The following is a 26,166-nucleotide window of genomic DNA, read 5'->3' on the forward strand; positions in this document are numbered from 1 at the left end:
ACTTAGCAGCAGCAGCATGCACACCTTTTTAACAAAGTTAGACTATATCATTTTACTATCTGCCCTTTTCACTTAATAATATACATTTGTCTCATCATCAACTGGTCTTTGAAAATACCATTTTTAAAGCAAAAGTATCAACTCTTTGTCATATGTATTGCAAATCCTTTTCACATTTTGTTGTTTGACTTTTAATTTTGTCAGAACATGTACTAACATGCAGACATTTTTCATTTTTATGTTGAAAAAAATCAAATGATCTCCCACATGTTTTCTTCCACAGTTTTTATGTTTAGAAAGCTCCCCACCCAGAGATCAGTTAAAAGTTACTATGGAGTTCCTTCTAGTCTAATTATAACTTTAAATGTTTACAGTGAAGCCTTTAATCCACCTGGAAAGTACTGAGGTGCAAAGATGAGGTGAGGGTCCAGCTTTATTTTCTCCTCTACAGGTAACCAATTGTCTAGATGGGTTTTTCTAATCTGTCTAAAATTCATTTGCAGGGGTGACTCTATTATCTGCATCTAGATTTAAATATTACATCTTTTGGCAGAAAGAAAATTAATAATAAAATTAGAGTAAACTTAAAAATAGAGCAAAAATCAAAATTCTTTGCTGAAAACAACATGAAAGAAAAACGTTCAGCCTGTATTACCAAATAAAAAAAATTCTAAAGTAGGTTCGAAAATACCAGTAAGAAATGTCTGAGCTAAAGTGTACTGGTGTTCGCAACTTGAAATGTATCAAAAAAATAAGATGAAATGGCGACTAGATGGGTAGATATATGATAAACAGAGCAAAATATTGTAGGACCCGGATGATGGGTATGTGGGTATTTGCTGTACAATGCTTTCCAATTTTATTTCTGCTTAAAAATGTCCTTGATGAAAAGTTGGGAAAAGGGTAGTAAGTCTTCCAAATCACGTTTTGGGGCTGAGTTAGTCAGACACCATTACTAAATGAACATGCATTACGACTCTAATAGAGAAATAAAATCACATACAAAATAGGGAGAGACATATAGCTACAGTTGCATTGTTAGTGAAGAAAAAAGGACCAAAAGTAAGAATAATGCCACTTTACTAATAAACCTACTCACATAACAAACATATGTCATGACAGGAGACGGTGAAGGGCAGAGAAGGCTGGCGTGCCGCAGTCCAAGGGGTCACAAAGAATCAGACATGACTGAGCAACGGAACAGCAACAACAAATAATGTCACAGAATTAAAAAGAAAAAAATTATGACAAATCACAGAACCAACTTACCTGCTGAGAAAGAAAAAATTCTGCTTGTTTTTGGGACAGAGGCCCACTGCAAGATACCTCTTCTTCTCTGGAAAAAAAATTAAGTAAAAACAATAAAGAATTACACAATAGTGAAAATGGTAATGCTTACAAAGTCAAATAGATTCTTCATCAGAAAAGCTTAAAAACTTTTAAAATTAATTCTCTCTTCTCAGGAATGATGCTGAATGACCTGATAAAGTTTACACAATTTAATAAGCAGATCTCAACTCTATACAGCCTCCAGCAAGACCTGTCCAAAATGCAAGTCTAGGGACTTCCCTGGTGGTCCAGTGGTTAAGATTCTGCTTCCAATGCAAGGGATGATGGTTGGATCCCTGGTCAGGGAACCAGGATCCCACATGCCGCAAGTATATCATCCCTGATTTAAAACCCCTCTGGGGAATCCCATTACCTTCCAGAATAAAGCCCACATTGCTTAGCAGGGCAGGTGTAACACTTCCTGAGTGGTCCTACCTCTCTCTTCTGCCTTCTCATCTACAGCCCAGCCCTGATGAACTCCTTACAATTTCCTATCATGCCAAGATGCACACCCGCCATTTCCTTGACCTGCAAGGCCCATTTTTCTATCTACTGTTGGACTGTTGCACCATCCATCATTCAAGAATAACTGAAGTGCCATATCCTCCAAGAATCACTCCTGACATCTCTCATTTGAGCTCCCACTGTCTCCCAGAAACATGGGTCACAGCATCGACTACCGTCACACTGGCTGTTCTTATATTCGTACATCAACACCCAGGGGCACAACGGGCACTCAGAGTTTGGGAAATAAATGAATAGTTTCACACGCCTCACTACAGATACAAGACAGCGCTGTGCTCAAGAGTAAGAAAAAGAGGATTCATCTAAGAAATAACCATTTGCCTAGAAGCTGAGATTACACAGAACAAATAAATAAGATATATACTGATAAAAATCTAAACTTGAGAAATCTATGCATGCACAGTCTTATTTTTGAGAACAGGGTATGAATAATACCCTTTTGCCACATGACTCTGAAGAAATGCCTTCTCTATACAGGATTATAATAAATATAAAAATTAATATTTACTCAACAATATCTCTGTAAGCACTCTAATACAGCAGTTCTCAAACTGTTTCAATGCAAACAATATGGAAATGGGTATTCTAAAAGAAAAAAAAAATGCTGCTGAGCTTAAATCACTTGGGGACAGCTGTATACCCTCTCCTCCTTGGAGATTCAAGTCACATATTAAATAAATCCAACAGAGAGACACTTTATTCACTTTTGTTTAATGCACCATTTACCAAACTCATCTGAACGAGGAATTCTTTCCTCACATCTATCAAGAAGGGCTAGCATCCCATAGAAAATACTCTGGGAAAAGCTGCTCTAATATTCTCTTGGTTTCACAAGGCAGCAAGTATATCAGATACTGCAGGTATCAGAGATGCCCAGGACCAGCCCCGACCTGGTACAACAAAGGTCACTGAAACAACAGTGACCTAGAGGGAAGTGGAAAGAAAATTCCTAGGCCACGTTCTCAGAAAAGAGTGAAGTGTCTGAGCAATAAGATGCCCTTTTCTCTTAACATATCCCTCAAAGAAAGTAAGCCCAAGTCTTGAAATAAATACGGTAGTACACAAAAAGACTAGAGGACAATGAAGATTTGTATGAAATGGGATACACTGCTCCCGGCCCACCCTCCTCTGAGGTCCATGATGCTCACCGTCACCAGATGCTTTATTTACTTAACCCTTTCCCCCAAAAAAGATTTGAGGTAGTTTATAATAAAGGATACAAGAACAATAAACATTAATAAAATAGAACCAAAATCACACAAAGCAAAAAAACTACAAATAAAGGCGAACAGATTTACTATAAATAAAGATCAAATTTGGCCTTGGACACAACTGAGCGACTTCACTTTCACTTTTCACAACAGTGAAAAGTTGGCAACAGTGGCCAACGTGAACAAGGTAGGGAAAAGCAAGTGAGAATACCACCACCCAAACCATTCTGTTACTGACTCCTGTGCTTCCTCAGGGCCTCAAATACACGCCAGAGAAAGTAACTCTTAACAAGCCACAAAGGTATTCAGTTTAGGAAGGGTGTTATTCATTTAGGAAAAGGATTCAAATAAATTTGTCTATGAATCCAATTACCAGCTGAGACAGAATTTTAGACTTACAAGTGGCTGTATATCAAAGGCATTTAACCTGGGCCTATGAAGGGTTTTAGGAGCCCATGAACCTTGTAAAACTGCAAGCAAAATACACATTTTTAATGCAAGGATAGTACATGGCATTCATCTGATTTTCAAAAGGACTCTAGAAACTACTCTAAAGTGCTTAAATCATACACTATAATTGAAATTTTAAAAATACAACAGGATTAAACCATCAACAAATGGGGCCAGGGGCACACATAAAACACAAGTCTAGGTCCCTGAAAATACAATGTCTTTATGGGCTCATGGTCTTGGTGAAGGCTACGTCCAGCCCATGTGGCATGATGGCGGTAAAAAATATGAATGAATGAATATTATCTCTGCATTAGAAACGGGAGAAGCCACTCCACTTGGAGTAGTGAGGACTTTAAAAGTGGGGAAGGAGTGAAGAAATGATGAGGATGGAAGAAGGCATTCTAGGAAAGGAAAACAAAAGACGCAGAATGGGAAAACGCCCGGCCTCTTGGAGGGATACCCGCAGAGTTGCACGGCTGGGGTAAAGGACCCATGTTGAGGAACAGAAATTGAGGTCAGAAAGGGCAACTGGGGAACACCTCAGACACCAGGCTGGGAGACTCTGTCTCTGGAGATTTCTGAGCAGGGTAGCGACAAAAGCAGGGGAGGGGAGGGACTGAGACAGGGAACAGTTTCGAAACACCCAAGGAGGCCACGAGGACCTGAACGCTTGGCAGTATGTGACCAGAGGGGTGACCTAGCCCCTCCTCCTGGCCTCATGTGCTCAGGCCACACTGTCCTCCTGTCCCTCCAGCATGCCAGCTTGTCCTGTCTTGGGAGCTGTGAGTCTGCATGTGCTCCGACAACTCTTCTCAGGGCTGGTTCCTCTGTCAGCAAGCTCCCAGTCTTAAAGGGCCGTTTCCTGACAGCATCCCACAGTTACTCTGTATCCTGGAGCACTAGGTGTTCCTTTCCTGCATGGCAGGCTCTGAAGTTACATTACTTGTTAACATAGTTACCTCTCGATTCCCGTCTCACCCTCCCCAGGTAAACTCCACGAGGACCGGGACTTTCTCCTCTGGGCTGACAGCGCAGCACCTAACATAGTACCTGGTGCACCAGAAGCACTGAATAAGCATTTGTTGAATGAATTAATGAAGTTGGGAGATTTTTATTAAATCATTGACAAATGAAGAAACACCAAAGACTTCCTACTTTTGCTAGAAATTTTTGTTAGTTAAAAGGGACTTTTGGGGCTTCCCTGGTGGCTCAATGGTGAAGAACCAGCCTGCCAGCCCCTTTCACCCCTGGTCCTTCAGCCCTCCTTCCACAGAAGCTATGCAGCTAAGGGGGCAGCTACCCTCTAGCCAAATCCTGGAGGTTTATTCTGCCTGGCCACCCAAGCCAGTTCACCTGGATTTCCCCAAGCTCCCACGAATCTTCTGAGATCCACCTGCATTTTAGGCTTAGGGCGTGTCTAGGGAAGACTTCTGGGTGCAAAGACTAACCAGAGGCTTCAGCCCTCCCTTCGCTCTGTTCCAGAGAAACTCAACCTCCATCCCTATTCCTCTACACGAAATCTCCAGGAAACAGAATCGGCAAAAGTCAGTGAACCTAATGCCATTCTAATTCTTTTCTGGAGTGAAAATGGTTCTTCCTCTCTCAAGCCCAGGAATAAAGGCTCTTAAGTTGTTAGTTCCTCAAAGTAAAGGCCACAGACTCTTCTGGGCCCTTGGTGTTCTCCCCGTGGGAGGGCAGTTCTGTTCCCTGTAACCTGTACCTAGCCACACCAGGTAAAGTCCACACCAGGAGAGTCCCCCACCAGGGGAGGAGGACAGTTCTGGGGGTACCCCGTTCAGTTGGCACCAGTGCAAATAGAGAGGCAGCCGCTCCCCCTGAGGCAGCGCTGCCCTGCCTGGCCATGGGCCCGGCCATCCTGCTGATTATGGTGGGCATCCTCATGTTCCTGCTCACCTTCTGCGGCTGCATCAGATGATCTCTCTGTGAGAACATCTCCTGCAGACGTTCTCCCTCTGTCTCATCATCGTGTTCCCGCTACAGCTGGCAGCTGGGGTCCTAGGCTTCATCTTCTCAGACAAGGTGCGGGGCAAAGTGAGTGAGATTATCAATAATGCCATCGTGCACTACCGAGATGACTTGGACCTTCAGAACCTCATAGATTTTTGGCCAGGAGGAGTTCAGCTGCTGTGGAGGGATTTCCTACGACTGGTCCCTGAACATGTACTTCAACTGTTCAGAAGACAACTCCAGCCGTGAGCACTGTTCTGGGCCTTACTCCTGTTGCTTGCCTACCCCCAACCAGGCAGTGATCAACACCATGTGTGGCTAAGGTACGCAGGCCTTTGACTACTTGGAAGCTAGTTAAGTCATCTGCACCCATGGCTGTACTGACAGATTGGTCAACTGGATACAAAGCAACCTCTTCATACTTGGTGGTGTAGCACTGGGTCCGGCCATCCGGCAGCTGGTGGAAAACCTGTTGTTCATGAACCTTGTGAGTCAGATCAAAGATCAGATCAAACTACAGCTTTACAACCAGCAGCACCAGGCGGACTCATGGTACTGAAGATCCATCCTGCACCTCCTCGGTAGGGCAACAGGCGAGCCTCATCAACCGACAGCAGTGGTTATAGCTGCCGGCGCCCAGTGGAGAATGGATTTCAGGCCCGAAAGCCACAGCACAGTGGGAGGAAGCAAACTCCACAGACAGCAGAAGGCAGGGTGCACAGGTGGCTCGAGTCTGAGAAGGATGTGCTTCCTCTCCCCATCCCAGCTCTCAGCATTGTTATTTCGTATTCTCTCTAACCTCAATCACTTGGGTTCACGTTTCTGTTTTATCTAAGCAGAGATGCTTGAGCAACAGCAATTGAAAAAAAAAAGAATCCACCTGCCAATGCAGGAGACATAGGTTTGATCCCTGGTCCAGGAAGATCCCACATACCACAGAGCAATTAAGCCTGTGCATCACAACTCCTGAGCCTGTGCTCTAGAGCCCGGCAGCCATAACTACCGAAGCCCTCGGGCCCTGGAGCCTGTACCTTGCAACAAAAGAAGCCACTGCTAGGAGAAGCCCATGCAAAGCAACTAGAGAGTAGGTCCCCCCACCCCCACTCTCTGCAACTAGAGAAAGTCCATGTAGCACTGAAGATCCAGCACAGCAAAAAATAAATAAATAATTTCTTTTTTAAAGGACTTTTGTTAGGTCCTTTTTGGAGCACAGAGAAGATGTAGTTCCAGCGACTAATAGTCTCCGCTGCAAACCCACATGGTATAACCCTATAAGCCTCCTCTCTTACTGCAGGAAACAAATACTGCCCCGTAGCAACAATAAGCAAATGAAAAGCTGAAGCTAAGTGTCAGTCTGTACGTTCCTCTGTAATGGGACGTTTTGTTTTTTTTTTTGGCCACACTGTGCAGCTTGTGGGATCTTTAGTTTCCCAACCAGTGACCGCACCAAGTACTAACTACTGGACCACCAGGGAACTCCCTAGAATAACATTTAAATACATCTCTTCTATTTCAGTGATGAAATTCAGTTTACTGAATGCATACTATTTTCTGAAACCATACAGCTTAACATTAGACATACTGTTACATTACACACAAAATGAATTCTTAGAATAGGATCAAAACAATGTAGTTAGACCTAAGTAAATCAGATTAATTTAGGACAAAGTCAAACCTAATTAAGAAAAGTCTGCATTTTAACATTTCTGAAGAATTGACATTCTCCTACTTTAAAAGCATATAAAGTAGCTAGGACTAGGACAGAGATCACATTTTTTCCTGGAAGCTTCTTAAAAGAGAAATTTCAAGAAGAAGAGCACATATTTGTCCAATGTTTACTGTATACCAGGCACAGTTCTGAACACTTTATGCAGATTTATCATTTAATTCTCACAACAACCCTCTGAGGAGGTGATATAAGCCCCATTTTGCAGGTGAGAAATTTGAGGTACAGAGAAGGTGCTCTGCCCAAGGCAGGGAGTGGAGGAGCCAGAATTCAAATCCAGGGGTCTGACTCCAGAGCCAGACTCAGCTCTACAAGGTACAACCTTTCCACTCCACGAGAAGCATTGTGAGCAAGTCTGAGTTTTTGCAAGTACTCACTGGTACTATAATCTTCTTGCTCCCAGTGTGTGCTGAACAAATCACATAACCATACAAAGGCCACTCCTAGAAACTGCAGGGAAATATTCTCTGGCTATACCCCCCAGCCCCCAAGGGGGTCAGCCAGCCTACACAGGGCAGGTGGGACTTGCTTCTCTCAGAGCTCTGAATACACTGTTACTTGGCGTTGTTTGTTTCCATGTTAGTCTTCCTCCCCAGTCCATGAGCTCCTTGAGATCAGGAAATATGAAACACCACACACACACACAAACACACACACACACAGACACACACACACACATTTTCCCCTCCAAACACAAGTGGTCTATTTGGGAGGTGATCCCAGGTAACAGCTGGGAAGAGGGGACGTGAAACAGCAAAGGGAAGGGAGTCAACACAAAGTGTTTTATGGGACTAGTTACCAGTGTGGGCAATGGATGACATGTTCTGATTCCCTCATTTGACATGTCTCATTGGATGACATGTTCTGATTCTCATTCGTCTAACACATATTCACAGACACTGCAAGCCAAGCACTAAGGAAAAGGAGGTGACATATTAACAGAGAAGGAGGGTCTTAACTCTTGATGGAGTACAAAGGCAAATATAAATGAGTAAGGAAATAAATGCAAAAGGTTGCTTACTGAGGAGAGTTTTGAAGGAAATAAAGAAGATGGAAGTACTTAGGATGGAGGTTACTTCACACACGTAGTCAGGGAAGGCCTGGGTGAGGCCATGGGAGCTGAATGGTGAAAGGAAGCGAGGGAGGAGAGAAGCCAGGGAGAGTAAACCAGGCACCCTGAGGCAGAGCCTGGCTGGGCGTATTCAAGAAACTGAAATCAAGCCAGAGCCATTAGACTCTAACAGTGAAGGGAGAGGCAGGAAAAAGAGGTAAGGAAGATGACAGGGGCCAGATCAGATAGGTGCCAGGGCCCCAGTAGCTCCAATTTCTGTCTAAATTCCGGACAGTCAAGGAGGGTTTGGGGCATAAGAACACGTAGTGTGATTTACATCCGTGATGGTTCCCTTGGATGTTGCAGGCAAAACTGAGAGTAAGGAGACAAGAGTGGAGGCAGGGAAAGCAGCCAGGAGGTTGGAGCAGTCATCCAGGAAAGAGACCAGGTACTGAGACCATCGGGGAAGTAGGGGCAACAGAGAGAAGTGAACTGATTCCAAACATACTGTGGAGGAAGTTCTGGCTGATCTGTAGGGCTGGCTGTTGGGGCAAACGAGGGGAAGGACCCAGGGACACACCTAGGCTTTGAGCTTAAACAACTAGCTGAACAGTGCCACCACATCCCCAGGGCTTAGACTTTAGGAGGCATTCAATAAGTTTTCACGGAATTAATCAATTGTTAATTCACTGTGATATAATGAACACTACACTACCGCTCAGGGTCCCAGCAGAAAACAAATGGCATATTCAAATGGGGTAACATGAGAAGAGTCTAATAAAGGACCACTTTCAGAAACAGTGGCAGGGGATGGAGAAGCCATAGTGAGTAATACAACCCCCAGGGCTGGGAAGAGTGGGGCACCTTTTGCACCAGGCCTGGGAAACCTTCCCTGTAACGAGACCCTTGAGGTCTGCAGAGCAGGCCAACTGATGGAGGCGGTGACCCTACACCCAGTCCACCATGACCTTGAAGGAAGGAAACCAATGAATCAACACCCTGACCTTACTCTCCTCGACCCTCTGGATTTCCCATCAGTGCCTCCCAATCAGAAGTTAGAGGGGAAGGAATTAACTGATGCAGCCTGTAAAGGTCCACTTCCTGGATCTGGAGGGACAAAAAGATGACAGCCAATGCATAAACTCTGGATGAATGAGAATTTACTGTGCCTGTAATGACACTATTTCACAGGAAAGCGATTCACGCTGGAGAAGCCCAAGTTACCTTATAGATACGTCAAGTTCTTCTTTTTCCATTTTCCTTTCGCCCTCCTCTCTGCTGGCAAGATCCATATCAGCATCTCCCATGGTCTTTTTCTCACCATTCTGGAAGTACTGCTGGAGGGCAGTGTACAGTTTAAACACTTGACTGAAAGACAGCTTACTGTAGGCCAAGATCATGTGACGCAGAAATAAGCCTACAAAACAAGACACAGACCAGGCGAAGGCAGTAACTCAAGATCCGGGCTACACCAAGTCAATGACTATTTGTTGCAATTCTTCCTTCAAAATAATTGAAAAAAAGACTGTTTCCTCCACCAAGAATGTTCTTTCATCACCTTTTATGAAGCTGATTTTCTCTTTAATTAAAAGCTCAGTCCTCCCACCCACACTCCACTTTTTATCCAACCAATGTATCTTCTTGTGACTGTTATAACTATCAGAAGTTATCCTATTTGTTTACTTTTTCCTATCTGCCCGCCCTTCTCCCCACAACCACAAGAATGTAATCTGTATTAAGAGAAAGGTTCCAGTCCCTCTTCAAGTCCAGAAACTGACACATGGAAGATCAACAAATAACTGATGGTGAATAACATAAGAACTACCAGGAAAGAAAAGTCAGGTGGATGGAGCACAGCTATAAAGCTAACAGAAAAGCACCAGGAAACTTCATGTATACCCTAGACTTATAAACTATAACAACAATCTACTCTTAACTCTCTTCATAAAACCTTAGCTGGTGACACTGACTTAGTTGTGCAATGTGGACAAGTGAGCAGAGGACCATGGGAAAGAGCTGAGAAACCCTGAAAGGCTCCACAACCAGTCTAATACTCTGATGACAGTGGACAAAACAGAAGATGCTTTTCCACAAGACAGTTATTTAAACACAGATCAAAATGGCAAGGCAATGAATACAAACTAAAACATGTCCAACATCCCCACTGCGTGTGCTCAAACTACAGCAGAGTTAACAGATGTGACTGTTAACAGAGTCAACAGATGTGACTCAGAGAGCTGTTTGCTGCAATGAAAATATTTTCTGCTCTCCTTAGAAGAATTTCATACCTACTACACTTGTTTTGTGAACCTCTGGTTCAGTTCCAGAAAAAGAATCTGAAAGGTCATCAAAAAATTGTTCCATATCCTTCAATTCGCCTTCAGCCATCAGTTTGATTCTGAACAAGAAAAATGAGGTAAGGATTTTAGGAAGGCCCTATGAATATCTTCCCACATTTCATATTCCACAAACACCTAAAATGAATCTATTTGAAAATCCGAACTGTCACCCCCATATTCGGAAAAGTATCATTGCCGATGTTTTCTTGATTATAAAATTTCTCAAAGTAGCATATCAGCCAGTAAAAATGAAATTCTCTGCAACAACTAAAAGGAACAAAGTAGATCCATACAGAATAATAAATTTTGAAGCAGTATGTTTAATGCTATCCATTTTTAAGAAATTAAGGTACTTAGGAAAACAACCTAGAATAACAAAGATACCTTTTTTTAAGGAAATAATCACCATGTGCCATTTTCTAATTTTCATCTACTTGACATCTTTTCATATATACAGAAGAAAATGGAGCTTACCTGATCTGCACTGAGTTTGCCAGCTGAGGACAAGATTCTTCAATTAATTTGTAAAGTTTAGACAGTGTAATATCTGGGCCCTGGGTAAAGGAGAGATTGAAAGGTTACAGAAAAATTTTAAAGAGCTGGAGATTGATAAACAGCTATATATATATATAGACATATTTAGTCATGGACAACCCAGCAAGCCCACTTCTGGGGAAGGTATATTCCCCATGCATCGTTTGAAATGAAGAAAAACTAAAGAATCTATAAGGACATCAATAAAGAGCTCATTTATAATCTATAAATTTTAACATTAATTAAAAGTATGAGTTAAGGACTTCCCTGGCAGTCCAATGGTTAAGACTCTGGCTTCCACTGCAGGGGGCATGGGTTCAATCCCTGATGTGAGAACTAAAATCCCAGATGCCTTGAAGTATAGCAAAAAAAAAAAAAAAACTGCTTAATTTTTTAAAAGTATTAATTAAATTATGCTTCTTTTCTCATTGTGGAATACAATTAAGCCATTAAAAAGGATGAGGTAAATCTACTGAAATATGCTGACATGGAATGATCTCCAAGACTTGTTAAGTGAAAGGAACAAGCTGTAGAATAGAAGTAGCACTTATGTAAAATGAACAAACAAAAAAAACAATGCAGAATTAAATAAAAAGGATACAAGTATACATACTTATAATCATATGCATCAACCTATCTATATATACATATACATAGCAAAAGGTCTAGAAAGATTCATTCTGAACTGTTACTCAGTAAATATTAATAGGTGAATGAAGGAACATGAATTCTTATAATCTCTGAGAGGAAATAGGATTAGAGGGTCTACAAAAGAACCATAAATTTCCACTCTATCAACTTTAGTATCATTAAAGTTTTACAATGAATCTTTGTGTATTAGTTGAATAGTTCAAAAACAGTTAATTTTTAAAGTCAAACAATAAGTAAATAAGTAAAGGCTGGAACTTAGCTAGATGAATTCTATATACATGTTGATTAAAATGCCAGGTTAGATGAAGCACAAGCTGGAATCAAGATTGCTGGGAGAAATATCAATAACCTCAGATACACAGATGACACCACCCTTATGGCAGAAAGTGAAGAATTAAAGAGTCTCTTGATAAAAGTCAAAGAGGAGAGTGAAAAAGTTGGCTTAAAGCTCGACATTCAGAAAACTAAGATCATGGTATCCGGTCCCATCACTTCATGGCAAATAGATGGGGAAACAATGGCAACAGTGACAGACTTTATTTATTTGGGCTCTACACTTATAACAGGAATGCAGATAGGACTGGGAGCTGCAAGTTCTAGAGACCCTACTACTTTCATTTAACTAATTGGTCAAGCCACTTAATCTGTGTCCTCAGTACTCCTCCCCCTTCCCCAAAGAAGGTGATGGATTTAAAAAAGCCCTTTATAAGGACTTCCCTGGTGGTCCAGTGGTTAAGACTTTGCCTTCCAATGCAGGGGGTGTGGGTTCAATCTCTGGTCAGTCCCACATTTTGGCCTTGCAGCCAAAAAAATCAAAACATAAAACAGAAGCAATATTGTAACAAATTCAGTAAAGACTTTAAAAAACAGTCCACATTTAAAAAAAATCTTAATTGAAAAAAAGCCTGTTATAAACTATAGTGTACCAGGCTTTGGGGATACAAGGTGAGCAAGAACTGGACAAAATAATGCCCTCATGGAGGTTACAGTCTAGTAGGGAAGACAGATGTCACTCATATAATCACCCGAATAAATGGAAAAACCACAACTGATCTAAGGGAAAGTGCATGAGATTAAAATGAAAATAGCTAAAACTGATTGAGCATTTATTATGTGCCAAACTGTAAAATGTTCTCATGGATCTTCTAACTTAACACAGCCATCACACGACAGTTTCGATCATTGTTTTCCATTTTACAGAGCAAAAGCAAAGACCCAAACATGTTATGGAACTTGCCTAAGTCGCAAAGCAGGTAAGCAGTAGAGTTACAATCTGAGTCTGCAAAGGGAAATAAAACATGTAAAGTGCTTGTGTTAGTTGCTCAGTTGTGTCCGGCTCTTTGCTAACCCATGGACTGTAGGCTGCCAGGTTCCTCAGACCATGAAATTCTCCAGGCAAAAATACTGGGGTGGGTTCTTGCCGTTCCCTTCTCCAGGGGGGATCTTCCTGACTCAGACTGAACCCTGGTTTCCCGCATTGTGGGCAGATTCTTTACCGTCTGAGCCATCAGAGAAGCCCATAAAGTGCTTAGTACACAGTAAGTGATCAATGTTGGCTGTTACTTTATGTCATTGTTACCACTTATTAAGGTCCTCTAGGGTACAGCGCCTGTACCTGTGTCTCCAACGCTCAGGCCTACATGTAGCCTCATTTAAGACGGAGGATTTGCGAAAATAACTCTTCACCCAGTCACTCAGCTAATAAATGCTGGAGTCAGATATAAACCTGCCCCCCAAAAATGCATGTAAAGTGCCTGGTCCACCATAAGTACTGTGTTGCTGCTGCTGCTAAGTCACTTCAGTCGTGTCCGACTCTGTGCGACCCCATAGACAGCAGCCCACCAGGCTCCTCTGTCCCTGGAATTCTCCAGGCAAGAATACTGGAGTGGGTGTTAGCTGGTGGTAATAACTATATTTTTCGCGGTCCAAAAGGGCAGAGAACGTATCCGACAAATCCCCGTACCCCCAGCCCCCAGGGAGCTGTCCCGTCAGAGGGCAGGTGCACAGTAAGGGTTTGCTGGATGAACCGGAGACCCTCACCTGCAGCAGCGGCAGGAGCAGCTGGTTGAGCCTTCGCCGCTCCATGAGGCTAACGGCGCCCTCGCCTGTGCGGCCCATCTCGTTCAGCAACACTAGCACCGCGATCTTATACGGCGTCACCCAGTCCTTGATACCGAAAACGTTGGCGTGCACCACCCCATTGGTCATCATGGGGTTGAAGTAGAGGCTCTCGTGGACGCTGGCCATGGCGCCCACGAACTAAGTGCAGGAGAGCCGGTGCGCGCCCCAGCCGTGTTCCTGCTCAGGGAACCTCACAACCTCCCCTAGGCCTCCGCTGGCCCGCGGCGTAACCCAGGAAACTGGCATCCTCGCGACGGCACTCCGATGACCAATCAGAGCAACGAAACCAGAGCTCTATAGCCAATAGAAATGCCCAACAGTACTGTGATGGGTGGGGCAAAGGCGGCGCTCCTAAAGACTGAGTCCCTACAGAAACTTTTGCAGGAGAGCAGGTTCCGGGTAGGCATGGACTGGCACGGGGTGAGAGTCGACGCTTTCGGTGAAGGTCTGAACCGCCAGAAGGCTGACTATTCGTTCGTTTAATTTAAAAATAATTAAAATTAAATTTTAAAGTGATTGAGATTAAGGCAACGAAGTTAGGGACTTCTCGGCGGTCCACTGGTTAAGAGTGGGAGCCTCCACTGATGGGGGCCCTTCAGTGGATGCTGAAGATCTCTCATGTTCTGGCGTCCGAACAACAACAACAACAAAGAAAGAAAGAAAAAGCAACGAAATTAAACGTGCACCTTTAAAATTTGTATTTAACTGATTAGGTTAATTTTTAAATTCAAAGTTCGGAAGTTTTATTTAGCTCTGGAGGCCTGGCGTGCTGCGCGGTTCGCGTGGTCGCCAAGAGTCGGATACGACCTAGCGACTGAACTGAACTGAATGCGTGAATAAACTTTTTTTCACCTCAGAATTTCACAAGTGCCATTTGCAGACAGCTAGGTCAGGTGCAAGTAGCCGTGTATCCTTACGCGTAATAGAAGATAATACCACCTCCGTGTGGTGAATCTCTTGTTTACCACCTAATATTACGTCCTTGCATTCATGGCCCTCAAAATCAATCCCTAGACAATAATTTCAAACTGAGTTTTCACAACTTTCCTTCCACGCTTCTGTACCTTTCCCACGACATTTATTTCTCTACAGCCTGAATTGCTATTAATAATTATTTGCACTCCATACTAGTCTACACAATCCTTGAAAGAAAAACCACCGGTTCTAGGAAATTCCCTGGCGGTTCAGTAGTTAAAAGACTCGAAAAACAAACGAACAACCACCTGCTCTTCAACCCTGGCTACACACGCTATGCCTAGTACCTGGGTTTTGTTGTCTCAACCTGTCTTTGTTTAATGAATTATGAATGAATATGTAGTTTTAGTTCACAGGGGGGGAAAAAAAGGAGGTAGACGCATATAGGCTAAATAACTGGGTCAGAAGTCATTGATAGCTTGGAATACAATTCCTAACTTCCATATCTTGCGAACGGTGACTGTATATTTTAGACATACAATTACATGTGTTTGTTTTGGGGTTTGTTTTGGCGGTGCCAGGCAACTTGTGGGATCTTAGTTCCCCAACCAGGAATTGAACCCCGACCATCTACAGTGAAAGCATGGAGTCTTAAGCACTGCACCACCAGAGTATTCTCACATGTATTTTACACATACAAATCTGTACATTTACCACATTCATTTCTTATGTAACTGGTTTTCATTTGTAAAAGGGGAAACGCGATTTGCAGGAATTTTAATACTTAAGTTACTTCTTTCTTTGGGCTTCCCTTGTGGCGCAGCTGGTAAAGAATCCTCCTGCAATGCAGGAGACCTGGTTTGATCCCTGGGTTGGGAAGATCCTTGGAGAAGGGAAAAGCTACCCACTCCAGTATTCTGACCTGGAGAATTCCATGGACTATATAGTCCATGGGGTCGCAAAGAGTCAAACATGACTAAGGGACTTTCATTTCATTCATTTATTTCTTTCTTTGCCTCAGTTTATTTTTGTATTCCCCACCCCCTCTTGTTTTAATGTAAAAGCATACTTTCAATCTTACAGCTGTCTAAGGATCTTTTTGCCTTGTGAGTTTAATCTAGAATAAAGATTGGCAAAGGATATTTGTGGAATAAACATGTATTCAACCTTGAAATCCTCAATAGGGACACTTTACTGAATGTAAAGAGAAAGTTTTGTAAAATCCTAAAGAATAATCTTAATCTAAATTGGTAAGGCTTTCAAGTAATTCATTCTTCTATTCAAGAAATTATTTGCTGAGCTCCTTCTATATACAAGTTCAGTTCAGCTCAGTTCAGTACCTCAGTCGTGTCCGACTCTTTTCAGCCCCATGAACCGCAGCACGCCAGGCCTCCCTACCCATCACCAACTCCCAGAGTCTACCCAAACCCATGTCCATTGAGTCAGTGATGCCATCCAACTATCTCATCCTCTGTCATCCCCTTCTCATCCTGCCCTCAATCTTTCCCAGCATCAGGGTCTTTTCAAATGAGTCAGCTTTTCACATCAGGTGGCCAAAGTATTGGAGTTTCAGCTTCAACATCAGTCCTTCCAGTGAACACCCAGGACTGATCTCCTTTAGGATGGACTGGCTGGATCTTCTTGTAGTCCAAGGGACTCTCAAGAGTCTTCTCCAACACCACAGTTCAAAAGCAGCAATTCTTTGGCGCTCAGCTTTATAGTCCAACTCTCACATCCATACATGACTACTGGAAAAACCATAGCCTTGACTAGACAGACCCTTGTTGACAAGACCGTGTTTTAATCATGGTACCCAAAGAGGGTGAACTTCTAAACCAGAAATTGCAAACCGGTGACCTCTGAACTAAATAAAACCCATGAGATGTGTTTTACTTGTCTTACATAGTATTTGCCAAGCTTCCCAGGTAAAGAAGGTAAAGCTTCCCAGGTAAAGCTTCAATGGTAAAGAATCCTCCTGCCAATGCAGGAAATAGAGGAGAGGAGTTTGATCCCTGGGTTGGGAAGATCCCCTGGAGGAAGAAATGATAACCCACTCCAGTAATGTTGCCTGGAGAATTCCATGGACAGAGGAGCCTGGCAGGCTACAGTCTATAGGGTCGAAAAGAGTTGAAAATGATTGAGCAACTGAGCACGCACATACAATATTTGCCAACACTTAAAAATTGAGACATTGCACTGCGCCCCTGCCCGCAATCTATATTTCCAGCTTCACTTGAAAAATTAAAAAACTTGGCAACATAGTTTATTCTGGGGTGGTAACTTTTAACTGAATATAAGCAGCAAGAGCCACCTTTATTCAGGCCATGATATCCCCCAATCAATACAGTCATGGGCATATGGGCCTAGCAGAGCCAATCAGATCCTTCTCTGGATCACTATATGGATTCTAGAAAGAAGAGCCCTCTTTTTCTCACTGTTGCTAGGCAAGTTGTCAATGTCTCAATCCCTCCTTCCAGAAAAAGTCTACCTGTAGGAAGAGAGAACAGGACAATTTGCAAGTAAAAGCAGAATCAAGCAGAATTGGAGGTCAGGGAGGGGAGAAAGGAAATGGCAACCCACTCCAGTACTCTCGCCTAGAGAATTCCGTGGACAGAGGAGCCTGGTGGGCTGCTGTCAATGGGGTCGCACAGAGTCAGACACAACTGAAGCCACTTAGCAGCAGCAGCAGCAGCAGAGGGAAGAAAGAAATAGGTCTGGTTCATTGATTTCTATTTTTACCTTGGTACCCTGGTTCTTGCAGCTATTTCAATTATCTTCTTTCCTAGAAGATAATCCGCCATCCACAAATTAGCAAATGTTTGTTGGTCTGGGTTGGAGGTTTTGTTTTGTTTTTATTTCATTTTTGCTTCAGCTTGATTGAGAAAGATTTTAGGCTTTTGCAACCAAAATCATCAATAAAGGTGATAATAAATAACTGAAAACCCTGAAATCTATTCATCCTACCAGAATTCTTTAGTACTCAGAAAGACCTTCAGGCTCCTTGGTTTGTTACTAGAGAAGCCTTTATCTCAACCTATGTGTTATTCAGGGACTGTCTCCCTTCCTTCCTCAGTCACCAGGTATTCTCCTGCCAGTCAGAGAAAACATGATTCAGATAAAGTCATGATTGATGAAACAAGAAGAAAGTTGGCCTGAGAATCAGAACCCTCAAATTCTAATGTTGGCCCTGAAACTTACTAGCCCTGTGGATTCAGTAGCCACTTATTCTCCCTAAACTTGAGTCGGTCACATTAACAGTGAAAGTTTTGGACTGGATGATGTGTTAATTCCTCTGCAGTGCTAAAATTTTTTAACTTGTTACTCTTGATTTTTATTTAAAAAATTTTACTGCAGCAAAAGCTTATCACATAACAGTTACCATTTTAACCACATGAAGGGTACAATTTAGCAGCGTCAAATACATTCACAATGATGTGCAACCTTCACTACTGTCTAGAATCAGAACTTTTTCATCACCCCAAAAAGAAAACCCATACACGTTAGCAGTAACTCCTCATCCATCATATGATGATAACGTACAGCATTAATAAGGTTTGTAGGAAACAGGTAGTTTCACATACTGTGTGCATGCTCAGTTGTGTTCAACTCTTTTGCAACCCCTGGACTGTAGCTCACCAGGCTCCTCTGTCCATGGAATTCCCCAGGCAAGAATACTGGAGTGGGTTGCCATTTCCTTCTCCAGGGGATCTTCCCAACCCAGGGATCCAAACTACACTTACTATTGGAAGGAATTTAAGTTGGTATAGCCCTTAGTCCAGACAGGAAATAGAAGGCACTCTAGGTGTTTCAAACACAGGGAAATTAATATAGAGAATTGGCTCCACAGGTGATAGTAGATCTGAGAAGCCAAACCGGATAGAGATTAACAGTAACAAGAAGATGCTGCCGCTCCCATGACAGAGGAGACAAAGGAAAGAGATGATTACCATAGCCCAGAAACTGAAGCCACTGGGTGGGAGCCAGAACTGCAGGTAAATGCAGACACTGCAGGAGGATGGAGAGAGAAGGCAAGAAATCCCATGGATTCTCCCTTTCTCTTACTCTCAGATCTCCTGTTCAACCCAGCCAGTTGACTCAGGAGCTGGGAAAGAAAACGTGCAAGGGAATTCCCTGGCAGTCCAATAGTTAGGACTCTGTTCTTTCATTGCAGAAGGCCCAGGTTCAATCCCTGCTCAGGGAAATAAGATCCCAGAAGCTTCGTGGTGAGGCTAAAAAAGAAAAGATATATGCAGTTTTTTCAAAAAGGAAACATGTAAGCATCACCGTTATCTATTCCAGAACATTTTCATCACCCCAAAAAGAAACCCCCTGCTCATTAGCAGTCACTCCCCATCTTGCTGCCCTTTAACCCCCGGCAACTGCAAATCTGCTTTCTCTATGGATTTTCTCTTCTGAACATTGCATATCAATGGAATCATACAAGATGAATGGTCTCTTGTGTTCATTTAGCCAAATCTTTCTGAGGTTTATCCATGTTGTGGCATGTATCAGTACTTCATTCCTTTTCCTATCTTAGTTATATTCCATTATATGGACAGACTATATTTTGATTATCTGTTCATCTGTCAATAGGCGTTTGGGTCGTTTCCACCTTTGGGCTATTGTGAATCATGAGACTGTGAACATTCATGTGTATGTCTTTGTGTGAACATGTGTGTTTGGTTTTCTTGAGTATATACCTAGGGGGTGGAATTTGTGGGTCATACAGTGACTCTACACGTAACTTTTAAGGAACTGCTAGACTCTTTTCTACAATGGCTGCATCATTTCACATTTCCACCAGCAATAAATGAGGGCAGCCACTTTTCTCGTCTATATTTTTTGACTCCGTGGCATGCAGAGGGCAGCCACATTCTAACGAGGATCAGGAACTCAGCTTGCTATTTAATCATGAATCATCATTAGCAATGTCATGGTTCTGAAAGAACTGAATAACCATCAAAGATGTTTAAGTTGTTCTGAGAAATGGATGACTATCTCCATGATTTTATGTATCTCTGAACACTGTCGTCCCCCAAGGAGAACTCTGCCAGGTAGAAACACTTTTCCCCATTGCTCATTAGAGAGTAGCTCACCAGCAGTTAAGTTGGCAGATCACCTGCAGGTCCCAAGACAGATGGAAAAGCCAGCCTTTACCAGCTGATCAGATGCAAAACTTCTGAAAATGACAAACCCTTGTGCAATTCTAAGACATCATATTAGAGGAAACAGAAAATTGCTCTGAACAAGGAAAAATATAATATGTGAACCAGGTCTCCTGTGTGCATGCATAATCATTTTCTTTTGATAATTCAAGAAAATCCAGCTGAGAGGGAAGAAAAGATCCCCTATTGAATAAAACGAGGCCTGACTTTGCCAGAGTCATGCAGAGTCTCAGGGTTCAATCAATACAAAAAGTTCTGGGTAATTAACTGAGCTGCTGGGGAAACTTGATCGCTAGCCTGACAAGCATCGCTAAGTATTTCCAGACCCAAGGTAACATTCCAGCTTCTCAAAGCTCATGAACTGAATTGACCTCACTCCCTGAGGAAAGAAACTCTCCTTGTTTCCTCTGAACCTCCTATATCATCCAAAGTCGACATCCCCATCTGCAGCTGGAGGGATCAATGGACACATTAATTGATTGAGATTGAGTTTATGTTTCTATTGTCAACTCTCATTATTTGTTTTCGAGAACCCACTTCCCATATCTCTTAGTGCTATTAAGCAAAAGATAATATACATTACATAATTTTCACAAGTCTATGAGTACATCTTACACTCACCTTTTTTTTTTTTTTTTTTGCTGATACCCTGACTCACTCCCAATACATGACTTAATAGCAGTTTCCAGTAGAAGTGGTTGCTTTCAATACTAGGAGCAGAAACTACATTGAGTCATTGCTTTTCTTCCTTTGCAGGATGATTAATTCCTTAGTTTGTAAAATGTTTTTTAGACATTTCAGTTTGCAAGAGTTTCTGCATCTGTAATGTTTGATGATCATCTACCGCAATAGTGGCCATGCATGGCTCTCTACTTAGCGATAATGCTGTGTAACAGCTATAAAACCCTGAAGGCATGACAAGACACATGTTTGATTGGACATCTAGGGTGGTAGGCTAGGGAGCTCTGCTAATCTTGCTGGGGCTTGGTCACAGATGGGGAGTGTGGCTGATAGGGTGATCCAGATGGATATGCCTGGGGACAACTGGAGTGGCTCTAAGGGTCTCTCCTCTGCAGCCCACCTGACAGACATGGTAGAGACAGAGATGCAAGAAGGTGGAAACAAGAATATCCTACAGTCATAAGCTAAGTGGTGGCTTGTATCAGTACTTCTGCTCATTCCTTTTTTTTTTTTTTTAATATTTGGCTGGGTCTCGAGGCTTGTGAGTGCACCAGGGATCAGACTTGCACCCTTGGCAGTGAAAGCGCAAGTCCTAACCACTGGACCACCAGGGAATTCCCCACTGCATTCTATTAGCTAAAGCAGAAGGCCAGCACAGATCCAAGCTTCAGGAAGTAGAGTGGATCTTTGGCAAGAGGAGCTGCAAAGTCATACAGCATCAAGTGGGGAGAGAGGGAAAAGTAAAGAATTGGAGCCAAAACAACCCAAAACTTATGGGACACTGTAAAAGCAGTGCTAAGGGGAAGGTTCATAGCATTACAGGCTTACATCAAGAAACAAGAAAAAAGCCAAATAAATAACCTAACTTTACACCTAAAACAATTAGAGAAGGAAGAAATGAAGAATCCCAGGGTCAGCAGAAGAAAAGAAATCTTAAAAATTAGGGCAGAAATAAATGCAAAAGAAACTAAAGAGACCATAGCAAAAATCAACAAAGCTAAAAGCTGGTTTTTTGAAAAAATAAACAAAATTGACAAACCATTAGCAAGACTCATTAAGAAACAAAGAGAGAAGAACCAAATTAACAAAATAAGAAATGAAAAGGGTGAGATCACAACAGACAGCACTGAAATACAAAGGATCATAAGAGACTACTACCAGCAGCTCTATGCCAATAAAATGGACAACTTGGATGAAATGGACAAATTCTTAGAAAAGTATAACTATCCAAAACTGAACCAGGAAGAAATAGAAGATCTTAACAGAACCATCACAAGCAAGGAAATCGAAACTGTAATCAAAAATCTTCCAGCAAACAAAAGCCCAGGACCAGATGGCTTCACAGCTGAATTCTACCAAAAATTTAGAGAAGAGCTAACACCTATCTTACTCAAACTCTTCCAGAAAATTGCAGAAGAAGGGAAACTTCCAAACTCATTCTATGAGGCCACCATCACCCTAATTCCAAAACCAGACAAAGATGCCACAAAAAAAGAAAACTACAGGCCAATATCACTGATGAACATAGATGCAAAAATCCTTAACAAAATTCTAGCAAACAGAATCCAACAACATATTAAAAAAATCATACACCATGACCAAGTGGGCTTTATCCCAGGAATGCAAGGATTCTTTAATATCCGCAAGTCAATCAATGTAATACACCACATTAACAAATTGAAAGATAAAAACCATATGATTATCTCAATAGATGCAGAGAAAGCCTTTGACAAAATTCAACACTCATTTATGATTAAAACTCTCCAGAAAGCAGGAATAGAGGGAACATACCTCAACATAATAAAAGCTATATACGACAAACCCACAGCAAACATCACCCTCAATGGTGAAAAATTGAAAGCATTTCCCCTGAAATCAGGAACAAGACAAGGGTGCCCACTCTCACCACTACTATTCAACATAGTGTTGGAAGTTTTGGCCACAGCAATCAGAGCAGAAAAAGAAGTAAAAGGAATCCAGATAGGAAAAGAAGAAGTGAAACTCTCGCTGTTTGCAGATGACATGATCCTCTACATAGAAAACCCTAAAGACTCTTCCAGAAAATTACTAGAGCTAATTAATGAATATAGTAAAGTTGCAGGATATAAAATTAACACACAGAAATCCCTTGCATTCCTATATACTAACAATGAAAAAACAGAAAGAGAAATTAAGGAAACAATACCATTCACCATTGCAACAAAAAGAATAAAATACTTAGGAGTTTACCTACCTAAAGAAACAAAAGACCTGTACATAGAAAACTATAAAACACTGATGAAAGAAATCAAAGAGGACACAAACAGATGGAGAAACATACCGTGTTCATGGATTGGAAGAATCAATATTGTCAAAATGGCTATTCTGCCCAAAGCAATCTATAGATTCAATGCAATCCCTATCAAGCTACCAACGGTATTTTTCACAGAACTAGAACAAATAATTTCACAATTTGTATGGAAAAACAGTAAACCACGAATAGCCAAAGTAATCTTGAGAAAGAAGAATGGAACTGGAGGAATCAACCTGCCTGACTTCAGACTCTACTACAAAGCCACAGTCATCAAGACAGTATGGTACTGGCACAAAGACAGAAATATAGATCAATGGAACAGAATAGAAAGCCCAGAGATAAATCCACGAACCTATGGACACCTTATCTTTGACAAAGGAGGCAAGGATATACAATGGAAAAAAGACAACCTCTTTAACAAGTGGTGCTGGGAAAACTGGTCAACCACTTGTAAAAGAATGAAACTAGAACACTTTCTAACACCATACACAAAAATAAACTCAAAATGGATTAAAGATCTAAATGTAAGACCAAAAACTATAAAACTCCTAGAGGAGAATATAGGCAAAACACTCTCCTACATAAATCTCAGCGGGGTCCTCTATGACCCACCTCCCAGAATATTGGAAATAAAAGCAAAACTAAACAAATGGGACCTAATGAAACTTAAAAGCTTTTGCACTACAAAGGAAACTATAAGTAAGGTGAAAAGACAGCCCTCAGATTGGGAGAAAATAATAGCAAATGAAGAAACAGACAAAGGATTAATCTCAAAAATATACAAGCAACTCCTGAAGCTCAATTCCAGAAAAATAAATGACCCAATCAAAAAATGGGCCAAAGAACTAAACAGACATTTCTCCAAAGAAGACATACAGATGGCTAACAAACACATGAAAAGATGCTCAACATCACTCATTGTTAGAGAAATGCAAATCAAAACCACAATGAGGTACCATTACACGACAGTCAGGATGGCTGCTATCCAAAAGTCTACAAGCAATAAATGCTGGAGAGGGTGTGGAGAAAAGGGAACCCTCTTACACTGTTGGTGGGAATGCAAACTAGTACAGCCACTATGGAAAACAGTGTGGAGATTTCTTAAAAAACTGGAAATAGAACTGCCATATGACCCAGCAATACCACTTCTGGGCATACACACCGAAGAAACCAGATCTGAAAGAGACACGTGCACCCCAATGTTCATCGCAGCACTGTTTATAATAGCCAGGACATGGAAGCAACCTAGATGCCCATCAGCAGATGAATGGATAAGGAAGCTGTGGTACATATACACCATGGAATATTACTCAGCCGTTAAAAAGAATTCATTTGAATCAGTTCTAATGAGATGGATGAAACTGGAGCCCATTATACAGAGTGAAGTAAGCCAGAAAGATAAAGAACATTACAGCATACTAACACATATATATGGGATTTAGAAAGATGGTAATGATAACCCAATATGCAAAACAGAAAAAGAGACGCAGAAGTACAGAACAGACTTTTGAACTCTGTGGGAGAAGGTGAGGGTGGGATGTTTCAAAAGAACAGCATGTATATTATCTATGGTGAAACAGATCACTAGCCCGGGTGAGATGCATGAGACGAGTGCTCGGGCCTGGTGCACTGGGAGGACCCAGAGGAGTCGGGTGGAGGGGGGGTGGGAGGGGTGATCGGGATGGGGAATACTTGTAACTCTATGTTAATGTATGACAAAACCCACTGAAATGTTGTGAAATGATTGGCCTCCAACTAATAAAATTAAAAAAAAAAGAATTGGAGCCAAAAGTGCAATTGCCCAGAGGCTGTCCCTTCTCATCCCCTTGAACCTCAGCTTATTTAGACAAAGGGAGAGTTGGGTCCAAGAGGCATAGATATAACGGATTTTTGTGTGTTTACTCTCACCTAAACAATTATATGGGGCTTCCCGGGTGGCTCAGTGGTAAAGAATCTGCCTGCAATGCAGGACCCACAGGAGACTCAGGTTTGATCCCTAGGTTGGGAAGATTTCCTGGGGGAGGAAATGGTGACCCACTCCAGTATTCTTGCCTGGAGAATCCCATGGACAGAGGAGCCTGGTGGGCTACAGTCCATGGGTTCGCAAAGAGTTGAACACGACTGATGTGACTTAGCATGCATGCACGCAAACAATTATATAAATAGATGCATTGGCTGTCTTAGTTTGCTCCAGCTGCCTTAACAGAATACCATAGATTGTCTGCCTTCCACAACTGGAATTTATTTTCCCACAATTCTGGAGGCTAGGAAGTCCAAGATCAAGGTGCAGACCAGTTCAATTTCTGGTGCTAGCTCTCCTTTTGACTTGCAGATGGCTGCTTTCTTACCATGTCCTCATTATGGCAGAAAAAGAGAGCTTCTCTGATACTTCTTATAAGGACACTTAAACCATCATGAGCGCCCCCCGACTGGGATCTCACCTAAATCTAACTACCTCCCAAAGGCCCAACACCGAATACCATCACACTGGGGTTTCAACATGTGAATATGGAGGGGGACACTATTTAGTTAATAACGTGAGCTAAACTTAATTTTAAATTGGGGACTTCCCTGGTAGCCCTGTGGTTAAGACTGCCTTCCAGTGCAAGACTGTGTGTTCAATTCCTGGTAGGGAACTAGCTCCCATAGGCCACGGGGCCAAAACAACAAAGCATAAAACAGAAGCAATACTGTAAAAGTGAAAGTGTTAGTCGCTCAGTCCTGTTAGACTCTTTTCCACCCCTTGGGCTGTAGCCTACCAGGCTCCTCTGGCCATGGAATTCAGGCAAGAAAGAATACTGGAGTGGGTAGCCATTTCCTACTCAAGGGGATCTTCCTGACTCAGGGATTGAACCCTGGTCTCCTGCATTGCCAGTAGATTCATTACCATCTGAGCCACCAGGGAAGCCTTTAATAAAATTTATAAAGACTTTAATAAACAAATAAATTTGGTATCTTCATTCTTTCCCCCAAATGTATCTCTCACTTGAGCCGTGACTAAATCTTCCTAAGGTTAGAAATCAAAGCCAGAACTTAACTCTGGAGTCTAGAGATTGATCAGGACATCATGGAATTTCTTATTTAGTTTTTAAAATCATGTCTGTTTTTTACTAGAGTTAAGGATAAAATACGTACCTGATCTAAAGTTTCAATTGATGTGAAACTCGAAGGAATGATTAAACCGTCCTAATCATCCCAGATTTA

The 26,166-nt window shown here is 42.1% G+C and overlaps 1 protein-coding gene and 1 pseudogene across 1 annotated transcript in view; one reads left to right on the forward strand and one right to left on the reverse strand.

Moving 5' to 3' along the window:
* Positions 1-14,142, reverse strand: part of ANAPC5 (anaphase promoting complex subunit 5) — a 33,984-nt gene extending 19,842 nt beyond the window's left edge. The window contains exons 1-5 of the mRNA XM_065904342.1: positions 13,828-14,142; positions 11,077-11,156; positions 10,552-10,661; positions 9,488-9,680; positions 1,270-1,336 (exon numbers count right to left, since the gene is read on the reverse strand). Of these exons, the coding sequence (XP_065760414.1) occupies positions 1,270-1,336; positions 9,488-9,680; positions 10,552-10,661; positions 11,077-11,156; positions 13,828-14,034 (657 nt within the window). The 5' untranslated portion in view covers positions 14,035-14,142. The remainder of the gene's footprint in view (positions 1-1,269; positions 1,337-9,487; positions 9,681-10,551; positions 10,662-11,076; positions 11,157-13,827) is intronic.
* LOC136146000 (tetraspanin-33 pseudogene) lies at positions 3,788-6,538 on the forward strand (annotated as a pseudogene).
* Positions 14,143-26,166: the final 12,024 nt, after the last annotated feature.

This window comes from Muntiacus reevesi, chromosome 13, assembly GCF_963930625.1.
Source record: "Muntiacus reevesi chromosome 13, mMunRee1.1, whole genome shotgun sequence".
Taxonomy (NCBI): domain Eukaryota; kingdom Metazoa; phylum Chordata; class Mammalia; order Artiodactyla; family Cervidae; genus Muntiacus; species Muntiacus reevesi.